This window comes from Topomyia yanbarensis, chromosome 3 (genome assembly GCF_030247195.1).
Source record: "Topomyia yanbarensis strain Yona2022 chromosome 3, ASM3024719v1, whole genome shotgun sequence".
In the NCBI taxonomy this organism is placed as follows: Eukaryota; Metazoa; Arthropoda; class Insecta; order Diptera; family Culicidae; genus Topomyia; species Topomyia yanbarensis.
In genome coordinates this window covers 67123540-67139651 of record NC_080672.1, presented here as the reverse complement: position 1 = coordinate 67139651, position 16112 = coordinate 67123540, and the positions used below count along the sequence as shown (strand labels likewise).

Genomic DNA, 16112 nt, shown 5'->3' with positions numbered 1-16112 from the left:
ACTTTTTAATCTCGTGCAAACCAAAACAAACAAAATGGGCTGGAAATGTGAAACTCATTCTTGTCGAAGTGCCCAAGGCGGGAGTTGTTCACAACGATTTCTTAAGTTACAACACGATGACGATCTGTGAGTAAGCACATAATAGGATGTTAGTAAATTAATTGTTTTGGTGTATCGAATCTGACTAGATGTATACAATGGATTAGAATTTGTCGATCCCCGGAACTGTTGGAGAAATTGGCGGTGTGCAGGTGCAACGAAAACTAGAGATACGCTCAGACCATGTTCAATCAGACTTGTTTAGTGATCAGCTTCAACCCAACAGGAGCTAAAACATCAAGTCGTGGAATTATTATGAATGATAGTAGCTGTATATTTAGTTTTCGTCAGGGTGTAGATCTGTATGATTCCAGCACATCGAGCATACTTTACATTCAAGAATCTGTGCAATCTCACGATGGTCTTTGAATTGTGACGGCAAATATGAAGTGACCGTATCACCACAAAAATGACCGTTATTTCATTTCCATTTTCCTCGGATAGTGTTTCAGTTAACTATCTCTCACAGAAGCCGTGCGAGAGAGAACGCATTGAAATGATAGACAGATTGAGTACCATTTGTTTTGGATTGGTATGGTAAACTAAATATTATCAGTGTACTGCATTCAGGCAGCAAGCGGTGCTTTGTTGATTTTTTCTCCACCTTTCAGTTTCTTTTATGCATAGCTTTTGTATGTGAAACCGCCTGTTTGTTAATTCTAGCTCGTTGTTTGTAATAAGATGACCGTCATAACCGTATTTATATTGTTAATAAAACCACGGTCAATTTCCCATCCTCTCAATAATGATTCCAATGAGTGAGAGATTCAGAAGAGAACCGTCTGACTGTTGTCAATTCATTGGAATGAGAACCGTAACTCAAAAAAGCATCGCTTACTGCTTTAACTGCTAACCGTTTCATTCTCTTTCGTCTAGCTGGTTTGCCATCAGTACCGTGAGGGAGCTCAGCACTGTTCAAGATAGAAGCAAATCTTACGTTGAAAGAAAATGTAGTGCCATGGAATCGTATATGCCTTATCATCGCGGCGATTTTGTACTTACGAGAAGTAAAAGTAAACGCCAGCCTGGAAAATGAAATAATCCCAGTAAAGTTCAGCCGGAATTGAACTGGAAATCTGGCTGCTTCCAGTTCGTACACGGGATCGAGTGGCACAACGGATTCTAACTAGAATCGGTTGTGTCACTGTAGCAGGAATACGAACTGGAACCAGCCAGAATTCCGGTTCATTTCCGGCTGAGCTTAACTGGGATGTGTCTACCTTGAAAGGTGTCCTTACATGATCTTTAAAAGTGACATTTCTGCCCAGTAATGCCATTAATAACGCGTCGTGTTAGGGTACCTGATATCTGCGGGATTCTAAAAGAGCGACGGTGAAGAAGACTAAATAGAAACAAAAAACAATGAAACTACAACAAGAATTAATTTCCTCAAACAAAACAAAAACTGTTTTACCGTTGCTTAATTTCTCAAATATAGAACAATAAATAATTATTATGGGTCATGACTAAATTTGTCCATTGCAATCATAATTTCATACGAAGTTGTAGTATGCATCATCGACAATTTTTCTATTTCGTTCTTCAAATTTTACAACTGTAAAAATAGTTCCACCTTTCATTTATTATCATTTCGCAAGCAGGGTGGGCACTATTAGAGCTTCAGTTAAAAAAAATTTGATGTTGTTGCGAGAATTACAGTTTGTGCAATGTGTGCAACAGATGTCGCTAGTACATTGTGGGAGATGATTTTTTTAGAATTTTCTTCAAGCTGTAACGTCTGTTTGTATGTGCCTGATACAATAGAAATCGAAAATTTGGGAAATGAATTGTACTGCGAAGTTACATAGGCGTCAATATTGCGGCGCTTATAAAAAAATCTCACTTCGCGGCGGTCGTAATGCGCAGCTTCAGATAGCCGCGTGACATCCGCCTATTCATTTCACACTTGTTTTTGTTTTGATTGTGATGAGCTGCTTTGAACAATTGTTTTTGTTTTAATGGCATACATTTTTGTTTCAAATCATTATCGCAAATCTAATTAGTACTATTTAACGTTGTTTAGGATATATTTTCTTCCGTTATTTGACAAACAAGTACGAGATCCGTTTTACTGTCCAAAACTGAGTATAGCAATGACCGACATCCGACAGAAAGTTTTCCACCAGCATGCTTCCTGCAATACAGTGTATCATTGCTTATATGGATACTACTATTTGGGCTTAACCAAAATACAGCTTGCTCAAATATATGCCAAACACAGAACCACCATTTCTAAATGGATACGCCTTTATGAAACGGATAAGTTTTTTAGCAGAAAAGAACGAGAAAAGGTGTATCTTCGGTTTGGAACGACTGAAAGATCTTGGCTAGTTAATTTGTATAAAGATTGCCCTATTCTTTACATGGATGAAGCCAAGGAAAGGTTTGAAAGAGTGTTTCATAAGCCAATCAGTACTGCTTCTGTAAGCCGAATTCTTCACGCAGAAGGGTTCTCATGGAAAGTCTTGGAACGACGAGCCATACAGCTAAGACAGCAAGACATTTATAGATTTTTTTCTGAAATGTCCATTGTTTCATGGGATATACATAATCTGGTATTTTTAGACGAGGTGTCGTGTGATAATCGAGCAATGCTTCGAAATAAAGGATATGCACCAATTGGTGATAAACTAGTATACAGAGGAGAGTTTACAAGACGTCCACGTAGTTCACTGTTGTGTTTTATAGGCTTCAATGGAGTACTAGAAACATTTGCGACTGAAGGCACCTTCACGCGAATAAAATTCTTTGAATGCGTACGAACATTTGCAACTTCCGGACAAGTAAAACGATATCCAGGAGAATATTCTGTTTGGGTGATGGACGGCGCTAGAATACACTGCCACCCTTCAATAATTAATTACTTGCGTTCTTTGGGTATTGTTATTATTTTTCTTCCGGCATATGCTCCTTTTTATAATCCAATTGAATATCTGTTCGGCTACCTAAAAAAATATTTGAAACGCGTTTACGTAGAAAATAGTCGAAAAGATGTAACAGTATGTGTAGCAGAGGGATTAAAACGTTTTAAAAATTTTGATTGCACGAATATTTACAAAAACTGTGGGTATTTACCCGGTGGATTGTTCGATCCAAGTAAAGGGCTGGGACAAAATATGAAAAATTTTGGCTTTAAAACATAGTACTTTAATTTCAGCTTGTATGATCATTTTTCTTTAAAAAGTTATGTTAACAAATTATCAATAAAATACAGTTGATTTCGGTATAACTTCGAAATTCTTTTTATAACACAAAACATTATTCGTGATCAACATCAATGCAATCTACAACAGATTGTGCCAGCTCTATTGAGAATTTGTTCTCCTTTACGGCTACGGAGCTGCTCATTGCTCTCAACAATTCGCCGTATTCTTCTTGTTTCTGCTCCAACAGCGAAATCCTTTGCCCCATTATCGCAGTGATGTTTACCAGCTGCTGATGGTCTTTTTTTAAAGCTTCAAGTATTCGACTATAAGCGTTGTTAACGGTGTTGGCCACTTGAAAATCAATCCTTGCCTTATTGAGTAATGTATCACTATGCACCGGAACAGAAGTAAATAAGCTAATGAGATGCTCCGGTGGCGTTTGATTTTGAAAATCGTCACGTTCATCTTGTGGCTTACTACAAATCCAACTCGCCCAGCATCCCCAGATCACATCATCAGCGCACAGGTATTTTCCATGTCGAGCCTTAAGCTCATCTTTCATTAAGTTTACTGAAGCGATCGATTCCGCACCTGCACGATCTCTTGCTAAAGGTCGAATCAGCTGACTTTCCACCATGTTCCATTGCTGTAAATTTGTTACTGAATCCGAATATTTGAAGACTACCACTGTTACTTCTTTTGTTAGCCAACTTTGTAACATACTATTGTCTACTTTCGAAGGACGAAAGCTCCGTTTACTAGTTTTATCGTGAAACACTAAAAATTTATCTCGATCAGTAAACTCAGGTTGTGCATCATTCCACGAAATCTCAGGCTTAATATTTGGGATCTCCGAGAAAACAATGGCCCGATGGATAAACTTCACGCAAAACTCCCAGATTTTTCGCATAATTTCATCAGATGTGCCCCCAGTGACAGAAACATCTCCACATCTGTGAAATGTTTTTTGGCTTTTGAATTTTTTCTCGTAAACCGTTGCACTGAACCTTAGAATCGCATCGTCACCAACCTGAGCGTTCGATCCATCAGACAAATCAGCATCGAAAAGGTGGCTTTCATGCACCGGTGGAGAAGCAGTGCGTCGCTGTGATTATAAAAGATCAGAATTCAATGTAAAACTCATTAAATTATGTCGATTGCCAGCGTACCTTTTTCTTAACTCCATTTGCCGGGTTTGTAGAGCATTGTGACGAAGAATTTGAGTTTTCAAGCTCCGCTTCTGGATCCAAATCACTGTTCAGATGAAGTATCTCGTAATCTATTTCTAACTCTTCCAAACTCTCTGAAATTATAGAGTCAGTATCGAAATTATCCGAAATATATTCTTCGATCATTTTTGCGATTTATGGTATCAGATAGCAAGGATTTTTTCAATTTAATTTCTGCACTTCCGTCGCCAAAAAAAGGTAAACAAAGTTGAAGTAAGCCAAACGTTTTGGAGTCCCTCTATTTTCATGCAGTATGATAGCCAATTTTGTTCGCATGTTCGCCATACTCTCCCTTCAAGGGACCCAAATGCACCTAACCTGTCTTTGCGGCTATTTTTCGCCAAATCAAACGTCAACTGATTTCAATCGCATTTCGAGTTTTTATCTTGCAAGACCCAATATTCGCCACGCCGGCGCGCCGCCGCCGATAGGGTCCAATGGCGTGACGCCGCCAACGCCGCCGCCGCCGGCCAAATATGTCGCTTACGCCGCCGCCGATTAAAAATGCATCGGCGCACACCTCTAACTACGAGGTTATGACATTTATAATTTCTTATTTGGATTGTTTCAATTTGAATTAGTCGGTGTTAAGTCAGACCGGACTAAGTAACAAAATATTGATTTCGAGTAAAACGGGTTTAAAGTTTGAATCGCAGCATCCTTTACGTTTTCACTGAAAATTATTTTTTGCCATAATTTTTGTTTATGGTTACATATTTCAAATCTAGCAAAAGTCGAATGTAGCTGAACAAATTCTTTACCCATTGTTATCATTATCACATTTTATGTTTTGCAACTTGGTTCGGTATGACTTAACATCGACCAATTGTAATCAATAATTACAGCAATAGAACTCAACTAAGCAAACTTACTGTAATTAGCCATGTCAAATAAATCAACCGAAAATAAAATTTAACAGCTTAACTACTACTGTGTGTAATTACAGTATTCGCGGATGTGAACAATCAATTATCCCATGGAAATGTATTTTTACCCTCTATAGGTATTCGACTTTAGCTTACTATTAACTCATGACTACTGAACATATATTCATAAGAATCAAACACTGTTTCTGGATTTGCACAAATGCTTGGTAAAAACGTGGCCATAGAGTCATGATAATCGCGCCCTACCCAACCCTACTGTACCCGGTATTTAATCACGCAGCAATGACCATTCGATTTTGACCAACCTATCCGTGTTGAAAGGTAGGGAAAAAAACAGAAACCAAAAAAGCGTCAAAGCAAACAATAGCCAGGTGGAACGTCAGCTGGAGAGGCGCTTATCAGCTGCACTCGGTGCTTAGATTCGTTCAATAATATACTTAGATACAATATTTGATGGTTATATGGCGGAAGGGAGGGGGCCAAACAGCCATTCTCACTGGTTATCTGTTTTGTTTTCGTTATCACACACTCACACACGCACACAGCTTAAGTGATTCTCCGTAATCGAATATGTGCATCAGAGAGCTGAGGTGGGTCTCAAAGGTTAACAGTGACCTTGCTGAAATGGCTATCTCGATCCGGTCGCACCTTGACTTAGGTAATTCACCCGCGACAATCCGATAACGGCTAATGAGACACTTTAATGAAGATTTGCCCGTTCCTTGGGTGTTCTTTGCCATTTTCGTGGGGTTAATGAAATTTTAACCTCTAACTAGCGGGCAAGAAAAGTGATTGATAGCTCATTTTTCTCGATCGATGAATAGATTTAATAGATTCGGGTACGATCCGGTGTCAATGTCCCAGGTCAAGTACGGTCATGTCATTAGTCTATTCCCTCAATTTAATGTTCAATTGATTTTTTTCACCCGGGGCCAATCGATCTTTACCGTACCAATTTTCGTACTTCAAATTGGAAATGGCAATAGAAGCCGAAAACGACTGTCATCCCGACGCAAGCGTCTGTCTACTTGTCAGGTGCTAGATAATTAACCGCAGGTAGTAAACTTTTTGTCCTTTGGGATCGAATGACCTGCCCTGGCTGACTGGCTTGCTTGAGGTCGACAAAAACTGACCGGGTTGTGATTTATGGCCTTCGGCGCGGTTATGAAATACCCACTTAGCGAACTGGCTGTACACTGTACATCAGGAGAAGGCACACTCGGTGCAACAAAAAAAAACGGACACCGAGATTCACCCAAATGAATGTGTGCTCATTTTTAACGACACGTCCATAATTACGGTCTGCCGCCTCTGCTGATGATGACAATATTAATAACATACGCGTTGAGACTGATAATGAGGTTTTCACGTCACAGCTTTTTAAAATTAGAATGGTAGCAAAAAACCGCGCTCTTCGGGAACGTTTGTGGTATTTTGAAACTCAGCTTTGTTGCTAGGACAACGTCGCCGATCACTGATCAGGACAGGACACTTACCTTGCATCATCTCCGCAACGGAGGCCGGCGTCGTCGGTAACCGGGGCATCGTGTGCAGTTTCGTCACGTCCGACACCGGCACCAGTGCCCGGGCTAAATCGCCCGCTTTGCAGCGAACGTACTCCTTCCGCAGGTCGCTGAATCGCCAGTAGTACGCGGGCAGTTGAATATCTTTGGCACTAGCTTCCGGGTGTAAACACTGGCGCAGCGGGAGCTGCCCGTCCGTCACCAGCCGAAAGCCGGACCCGTGCGGGTCGATTTTGAGGGACCGCGTGTAGGCGTCGAACTGTGATAGGAGGGGGGAAAGAAGTGAGAGAACAACAAAAGTTGTGATTAGTTATCGGTTCGATGGGTAGGTGAATTGAGTTTCTTAAATCGGGGCGCTAAAACAGGGTGCACTTAAAAAAACTTGCTAATCTTATCAATTGCTGCTTCTTAGGCCGTTAGGAATTCGGCTGGTTTGGGTATAGGTAAATAAACTAAAAAAAATAATTTACAACCGTTCGTTGATGTAATGCGCTGATAAAATGACGAAAGTCACGGTAGATTTGTGCTTCGCAATTCTATCGACAATCCCAAGTTAGTACATACAGCACAAAAAAGTAATCACAGCCGGAAATGGTTGCTGGCAGCATGAATCAGTAACCTGAATTTAAGTGCCAGTCAGTGGGGCGCAGGATGGCGCTATCAACCGGCCAGGCAAAGATAATTATCCACCACCGGTGGGAGGGCAACACTTGCGAACTGGTTCTACGCTGCTGTGCTGCGCGCTGGGTGCACTAGCTAGCCACTAGCTGGTTGTTGGAGGATGGGTGTCGCAACCTGGGGCTAGTTTTAATTATAGAGCAACCCACGGTGTCCGCGAACAGATAAGAAGAAGTGAAACATTCCGGGCTTATCTGCTTGATTGTACGGGTTTCAGTTCGACCGGTAACTAAACCGTCAGCGGAGACTGGTTCCACTTGTTGTGACACAAAACAAAGCCGAATTCATCGGTGAAATGGTATCCCGGGTTTTCCAGTGTGCATTGCATTATTATTTTGACTTAAATCGTTACGTTACGGAAATTAGAAATTTAAGAAGGTTTGTCGAATATACCGATAGAATACGCATGGTTTTGTCTATGTGGAAACAAAAGCTAGCAAAAATGTGTTTCAGGAGTAGGATCCAAGGGTAAAGTTAAGCGTATTTTACAACTTTTGAAATTAATTGATCACTGGAAATGTGCATCTTTTGTAAACAAGTCGCACTGAAACGATAGGAAAATAGAGCTGTCTTCCACAAGCCATATTGAAAGAAAATAAAGCCAGCGGAAAAAAAATTAGAATTTTTAATTTGTTTTGCCAGATCTGATTTGTTTATTCGTCGATTTTAACTCTTGGTTCACACTTAGTACGGCATGGCTTTTATAAAAAAAAACTTTAACAATATTTAAAAATGTTTTTTCGAAGTAATACTAAAAAGCTGTAATTGGACGTCAGTACTGGAAAAGTGATACTTTTTATAAAACAATAAAATCTCATTCGTTTCCCAACCAATTTCAATTATTCTTCTTCCAATAAATTCCTCATGCGAAAAAAATTTGGCATTTCTCAAAATTTTCCCGTTTAGGAAGTTCGCATAGTCACAGTCCGTTTCGTGCTTATATCAAAAGACGATTTCGGTTCACTTTCAGCAGAACTTCTGTGTTCACTGTCGGTACCAGACAGCTGTTTAACGATTACGCAAGACATGTCACATGGATTTAAGTATCTAAATAGCGCCAATCTGTTGCTGGACTTATCTAACTTATGGTGTTAATTACTGACGAGGAGAATTCGTAACACTAAAAAACCATACTTTAAGTCCTAAGAATTTCTGCACTTGCTCTGAATAAACTAGGTAGTAGTTTTTGAAAACCTTGATTTTTTAAGGTTTTAATCGATCAGATCTTCATAAGACGCTTGAAGAAGGGGTGATTAGAATTTTTTCTACCTTGATTAGTTTTACGAATTATGATTTCATATATTTACTCAATAATTCCACATATAACATATGCAATTTTTGAATTTTTTGAATGTGATCCAACTGGAGCTTGATTCTCGCAGGGACTCCCTGTCAGAATTACTCGCTACAGTTGCAGACGAGACGGCAAATGTCACTCACTAGAATACTGCTTAAGGCAAATTGCAGCAGCGCTCGTGATTCTGTGCGGTTCAGATGTGGAGGCGAGAAGACTTCACATCTAAATCGCACGATAAAGGGCTAACACGTTAAGTTAATCACGTCGTTTTTAAGTTTGCGAAACCGCGGGCGTAAGTTTGCACGGATGATTGCGATTACATGTTCGCGTTTGTGATCAGATTTGAATTGTTGCAAAGGACACGAGCGTTTGTATGTTAAAAAAGTTTAATAACATGAGCGGTTGTATGTCGTGTGTATTTAGTTTTTCGTGTAGAAAATTCGTTTGTATAACCGTGCGGTCGGTTGAATATTCGCGTGGAGATTTGAATGCTCGCGCGGACCGAGAATCTAATGTTTAAGTGAAAGTGTTCGGCAGATGCTAAAAAAGAGTGTGTTCCGCTATCTCACTAGATTACCCTGCTATGGCACCCTGAAACTGTTGGACTAGTGTATATGAGTTTGTTTACTTTTTTTGAAAGAAAATAGTCCATCTTAAGGCTAGGTACGTGGCTTCTAGGACCGTAGCGAGGGTGGGAGCTTTCAGACGTGAGCGATACATTATCTGGCCTTCAGGATATGTATCTTGGAGTTTTGATGTCTTTGAAAACTGCGTATTGGGTGAATTGAGCATTAATTCATGAGAAAATCAGTTTAAACCAATCAGTTCTGTCTTTTGATTGAAACGTTCTAGAAAAAAAAACAATTTTTATGCATCTACTGGTGCAATTGTGCCTTACTCATTGCTCCTATCTATGATTCCATGGCTGGTTATTGCCGAAAGGCAAAAGGTAGGATAATTTTTTTAAATGATATATGTCTTCGGCAAAGTTGCAGAATATTTCGTTTTGAATAACTTTGTTGAAGATACCACACACATCAGACCTCATTTTCGAGGCGAAATTGTTTTTTGTAAACATGACCTAAAAACAGTTTTTCGACTTTTCCATGTTAAAATGATTGATTAATTAATATTAATTAATATGTTTTACAAACTTGCAGGTATCACTAAAATGCAACATTTTGTTGAAGAAACTAATCCTGTAAAATGAATATTTTGACAACTTAAACTTTTTCCATATAAATTTACACTATTTTCAGCAGATATCTGTTTTTATAGGCACTTAGTGGCAGCCAAACTTTAGCTATTCTGATAATCTTTTATTCTGGGGGACTCATGTAGATGTAGATCATATTTAGTCTATCAATTACGGTTACAATATGGAAAGGTTAAAAATACTAATTTTGAGGTTAAATTGTCAAAGAACAACGATTTTGACTCAAAAAATAAATTTACAGTATGTACATGGTGTTTAGAACGGTCACTCTGTGTGCCGTCTTGTGACAAAATCACTTGAAAAAAATATTTTTTGAGCTTCATAACTATGTAGCATTATAAATCACAATGAGGGCGGAACTAGCGTAGTTGACAAATCGATTGCCTTGTATGCAGCTCACCTGAGCTGGATTCCGATCACCGCACATAGGGTTAGAAATTTTCAAAACCAGATTTTGCTAACTGGAAAAAGAGCCGGATGACCCCAAGGTTAAAATTTCTATAATCAAAATAAAAAATCACAAAACATTACTACCGTTTCGTGTTCTGCAGTGATATAACCCTTCAAGCCATAATACTAGGCAGAAATGGGTATAGCCACAATAGAACACGATTAAAAAGGCTGAACACCCTTGTTTAAAAACCATCTCATTTGTGTGTAAGTATGAATAACACACATGGATGCTACAATTGTCCAAGAAAAAAATATTTACCCTGAAGAACAGCTCATGAAATGAAGAATGGCAAATTTCATATTTTTCCATTCAACCAATATGTAAATATTGTTGCTTCCACAATGATTTGTTCTCATATGATTCAGTACTTCGGCCCAATGCACAAATCCTTACGCTTTCCGTGGGATATGATGACATCCCAGAAAGAACACATGATTATCTTATCGGCGACAGTGATTGTACTCTGCCTCTAAAGCGAGATCACATACAATCGCAGCTGTCAGTTAACACATTTGATCCGTTTAATTTCCCCCCTAGACGCCAAGACCCAGGCGTAGCATTTGAGTTTGTACTTTGGGCTGGAGTTCTAAGGGTTGCAAGTTCGGATCTTGCTCCTGGAGAATTTTTTTTTCCACATATTTACTATTGCTAAACACACCATTTCGATCTGTTTGGCTCGTTTGATATCAACAAAAAGTTATTTTAGAAATTTTTAGAATTTTGGAATTTTAGAAATTTTAGGAGATTTAAGATTTGTAGGAAATGCAATACTTCCGATTTTTTTATAATTTCGGTATTTCTTGAATTTTTAATTTTTTTATTAAATTAAGGAATTTTGCGTGGTTTGGAAATTTTAAGAATTTTACCATTTTTGGAAATTTCTTGATTGTTAGGAATTTTTGGGAATTTTAATAACTGTAAGAATTTAGAAATCTTTAAGAGCTTAACGAATTTTTGAGATTTTTGAATTCGAGGATGACTTGGAATTCTTAAAGTTTTAGGAATTTAAAGGATATTAGGAATTTTACACTTTATGGAAATTTCAGGATCTTTAGAAACTTTACTAATTTTATAAATATTTTAGGGAGTTTGGAGATTTTAGTAAAAAATTTTGGATGTATTTAAAATTTTACAAAGATCTAAGTCAAGAATTTTATGCCTAAAAGTGTTCTCAGTTTCGCAAATTTAACATATTTTAAAAGATTCATAAATTTTACAAATTCTAAAAATTTTAACAATTTCTGTAAATTTTACAATTTTATGTTAATTTCACTAATTTCACAAATGTTACAATTTTTTTTGTAAATTTACAAAAAAATGCAAATTTTACAAATTTTTGACAAATCCCTATTTTTTGTATATTTATCTGTAGAATTTGAAATTTTCTCTTAATATTGCAATTTTTTGTTATTTTGCAAATTTCGTGACTTTTATAATTTTAACTAATTTAAGAATTTTTTGTAACTTTACGAGCTCTTCAAATTTTACAATTGTTACATTTTATACATATTTTACAAATTTTACATTATGCTATAGTGTCGGTTTCTGATGAGACGAAGTCGAAACGCACTCATGTAATAAATTTTTTTTATATATTTCTCAAATTTTACAAAATTTCTATAAATCTTGTCAGCTTTGCAAAGTGTGCAAATTTTGGAAAGGGCACCAGCGGGTGCTCGTTTAGTGAGCCATTTGCGCAACTTCGCAAAAATTAAAAGTATTGTCGAATTTTTTTAAAACTTTCGTTATTTTAGGAATTTTCAGAATTTTTGGAATTTTCAGTAGATGAGAAATTTTAAAAATTCAGCGATTTTGAAAGTTTTAGGAATTTTCAGAAATGAATGAATTTAGGAAATCGCAGAAACTTATGGTATTTTAAAATTTATAGAAATTTGTAAAAATTCAGATTTTTTTTTTAATTTTTGAAACTTGGGAATATAGAAATTTTGTGATTAAATTTTTTTTGAATTTTTTAACGAGCAAGAAAATTCTAATTTATCTTTTTTTGGCAAATTCTTGATCGTTAAGAATTTTAATAAATTTAAGAATTTAAAAAAATCAAGTTTGACGACTTTATAGAATTTGGTGATGATTTAAAATTCTTAAAGCTTTAGGAATTTAAAGAATTTTAGAAATTTTATCATTCAACAGGATTTTAGGATCCATAGAAATTCTACCAATTTATGAGATTTTTTAGGGAATGTATGAATTTTGATATTTTCGCAAGGCTTAATATTTTCAGAATTTTATAAATTTTCAATTCAAGAAATTTATTTCTAAAAAGGGCACAAGTTTCAAAAATTTTACAGATTTGTTCAAAGTTGAATATTTTCTACAAACAAATTTTAGCAATTTCTGTAAATAATAATTTCATAAAAATTTATAAAATGTGCAAATTTTACAATTTTTTGTAAATTCAACAAATGTTAGAAATTTTTGAAAATTTACAAAAAAAATATTGAATTTATATTTGTCAATTTTTTGTAAATTTCCAGAAATTTGCAACATTTGTAAAATTTGTGAAATTTACAGCAATTTGTAAAATTCATTATTGATAAAAAATTCATAATCTTCGTAAAGGTATAAATTGGTAAAATTTATATAGATCCTAAAATCCCAATATTTTTTTTTAAAGTTGCGGATGTCATAATTTTATGTTGAATTAGAAATATTACATTTTTTGTTGTTTTGCAAATTTTGTAAATTTTACAATTTTTATAAATTTTAGCAAATTTCAGAAATTTTTGTAAATTTTATAAATTTTAAGAATTCTACAAATTTTACCAATTTTGCAGATTTTACAATCTCTACAAATTTTACATATTTCTCAAATTTTACAATTTTTTATGAATTTTCTGAAGTGTATAAATTTTGGTAAATTTTCAGAAATATTTGTAAATTTCACAAATTTTAGACTTTTTAAAAATTTTTTTGTAAATTTACAAATTTACATTTTGTTGATTTATGAATTTACAATTTTTCTTAGATTTTGCATTTTTTATAAATTTAACATATTTATACAAATTTTACACATTCGCGTAAATTTTACAAAGGTTTACTAACTATACAAACACCTCTAATCGAAAAAGAGTGGTCATGGCATAACCGGATAATCGTTTGCCTTGTATGCAGCTGGGTGCGGTTCCCAACCCCTGGTCATAGGGTTTGATATATTTCGATCCCTAGAGAAGAGGTGAAAGACCCTAAGATTAAAAAAACTACAAGGGGCAGCCCTTTGGGGTTGCACGAACTGTAGAACTTAGAGCTTCCATCCCGGGAATTTTTTTCCCGGGAATCCCGGGATTTTTGGATTTCCCGGGATTCTCGTTTCCCGGGAAATTGTGTTTTCTCATTCCCGGGATTCGGGAATCCCGGGAAAAAAGATTTTTAATTTATTCCAAAAGGCTTAGGTTCTGCGAAAGAAATTCTGTAGGAAACATATTTACTGACAAACATTTGGAGTGAGTAGTGAATGCAGATTGTGCTTTTCCAACTGATTTGCAGATCAATGGACTATATATCTTTAGGCTCGCTGATATGTTTTAGTGATTTTTTAGGTATATAGTCCAAGCCTTTCCTTACAGTAGCGTTAGTGATGCGCAGGATATCTCTGCTTTGTAATCGAGGAGCTGATTGATCAGATTTTTAACAGTTGTTTTAAGAGTTTATTATAATAGTTAGATCTTGAATGAAAGGGCTTGCAATCACATTAGTAATGAAAATGGCGGTACTTTCTTACAAAATCGATGAGTGTTAGTTTCAAATGGTTGGTTTGTAGTGATATCATGCTTAACGCAAACGCTATTTAAAATAAGGAATGCTTCTAGAACGTCTGCAGAAATATTTGGACGGTCCATCGAATGCAAATTTCGTCTAATTAGTTACGGTAACTGTAATATTTGTAAATTTTTAGATGTATGAAAAGATATACACAACGCTGTATCTGTCCAATATCATGCGCATCCAAACTTTTTGGATGTCGCTTTCAAGGATGCAGGTAGAATTTTTGAAGGGATAAGCAATCAAGATACCTGCCCGTTATAGGAAATCGATGGTAAGCTTCATCCATTGCTGCAAGGTTCGTCCATTTTCTGCTTGATTTTGATTCACACTTAATTCGGAATGATGCTGATACTACTGTGACGGAGATGAATTCCATATTTCACAATTTCTCATTTGACCGAAAATAATTGCACACTACTCTAAAGCAGCTAAATCTCTTCATTCAAGATGACTAAAGAAGGTGCTTTGCATTAAATTGATCACATTCCATCGTATCATAACAACGAATTCCAATTTTGGACAGTAACTCCAGCAGCTGCGTTTAGTATATCGTCCCAATCGTAATAGCAATTACCAGCATTTGTAGGCCACCAATTCGCCATCTTCTGACAACTGCTTTTAGGACAGACATGCAGGGTCGGCGGAAAGCGTGGGTAGTATGGGTAGTACTATCCACTCTCGAAAATAACCGAGTGGGTAATTACCCACTCGAAATTTTGAACCATTTCAAAAAATTTAGATGTGCAACGCATGTATCTCGCACTACACACATTTGAAAACATCGATGTACCACAATTCCATTTGCATAAACGAACGTAATTTAATGTGAATGTAATGTAAGCGTGTGCATTACGAAAAGGAAATCCTTACTAATGGACCCCTCACCCTATGCTTACTACCCACTCGGGCGTAAAGTGTTTCGCCGCCCCTGCAGACATGCAATCAAACGGGTTTGAAAACTTTTCAATTTATTCTTTTGTTTTCAAGAAAATCATTTACCTTTTCCCAGGAAGCTGAAAACCGTCGGGAAATGGAAGCTCTACATAGGACTATTTAGTGTAAAAAATTTATTTTCTTAATATATTTAGAGTAATAATAGGCTGAATGAAAATGAATCACGTGAAGTGGAAATGAATCAATGAATTGATCGTAAAAAATAAACTTTCGTTGTGCTTTCCATCGATCCGCGTAAATTTATTGCTAAACAGTTTTCATCTTTGCGCAACGAAAGCACAGATTGCTATCATGCAAGTTACGCATACAACCGCTAACAAACAGGGATGCCACATTGAAATCTGTGTTTCAGTCAAAAATATATTTTAACCATCTGTGATACAGAAAAAAAAATCTGTGATAAATTTCCGAAAAATCACAGTATTTCCAAAAATCTGTGAAATTTTCATCAAAATGTCAAAAATCTGTAATCTGTAAAATCTCCGTGATCAAAAATTGTGAAAAAAAATCTTTGACATTACAGACAAATCTGTGAAGAAATTAGATATACCTCCCTAGTAACAATTGAGGTTTTGTGGTAGTTTCATAGCTGATAAATTTAGATTGAACTTGTAGCGTGCTATAAAACTTCAATTGTTACTTGGGCTACATTCGCCTCAAACATTGAACCCAAGCACACAAAGCAAAATAAGTCAACGATGATGATGATGGGTAGAACGAAAGAGACCGTTAACCGTGTTTGCAAATGGAGCTCGAATGTGCAAGCGATTTTGTGTACAAATAATTGTGTTCGAGATTGTACATAAAAGTGTGCTGGAAACGAGCACAACACAAAAAAAGCATAGT

The 16112-nt window shown here is 36.3% G+C and overlaps 1 protein-coding gene across 6 annotated transcripts in view; it reads right to left on the bottom strand.

Annotated features, from left to right (window-relative positions):
• The window catches only part of LOC131688486 (RNA-binding protein fusilli), a 351529-nt gene that overhangs the window by 139047 nt on the left and 196370 nt on the right, over nt 1-16112 (bottom strand). For all 6 annotated transcript variants that reach the window (XM_058972767.1, XM_058972772.1, XM_058972771.1 and 3 more), the window contains exon 4: nt 6858-7143. In XM_058972767.1, coding sequence (XP_058828750.1) covers nt 6858-7143 — 286 coding nt within the window. The remainder of the gene's footprint in view (nt 1-6857; nt 7144-16112) is intronic.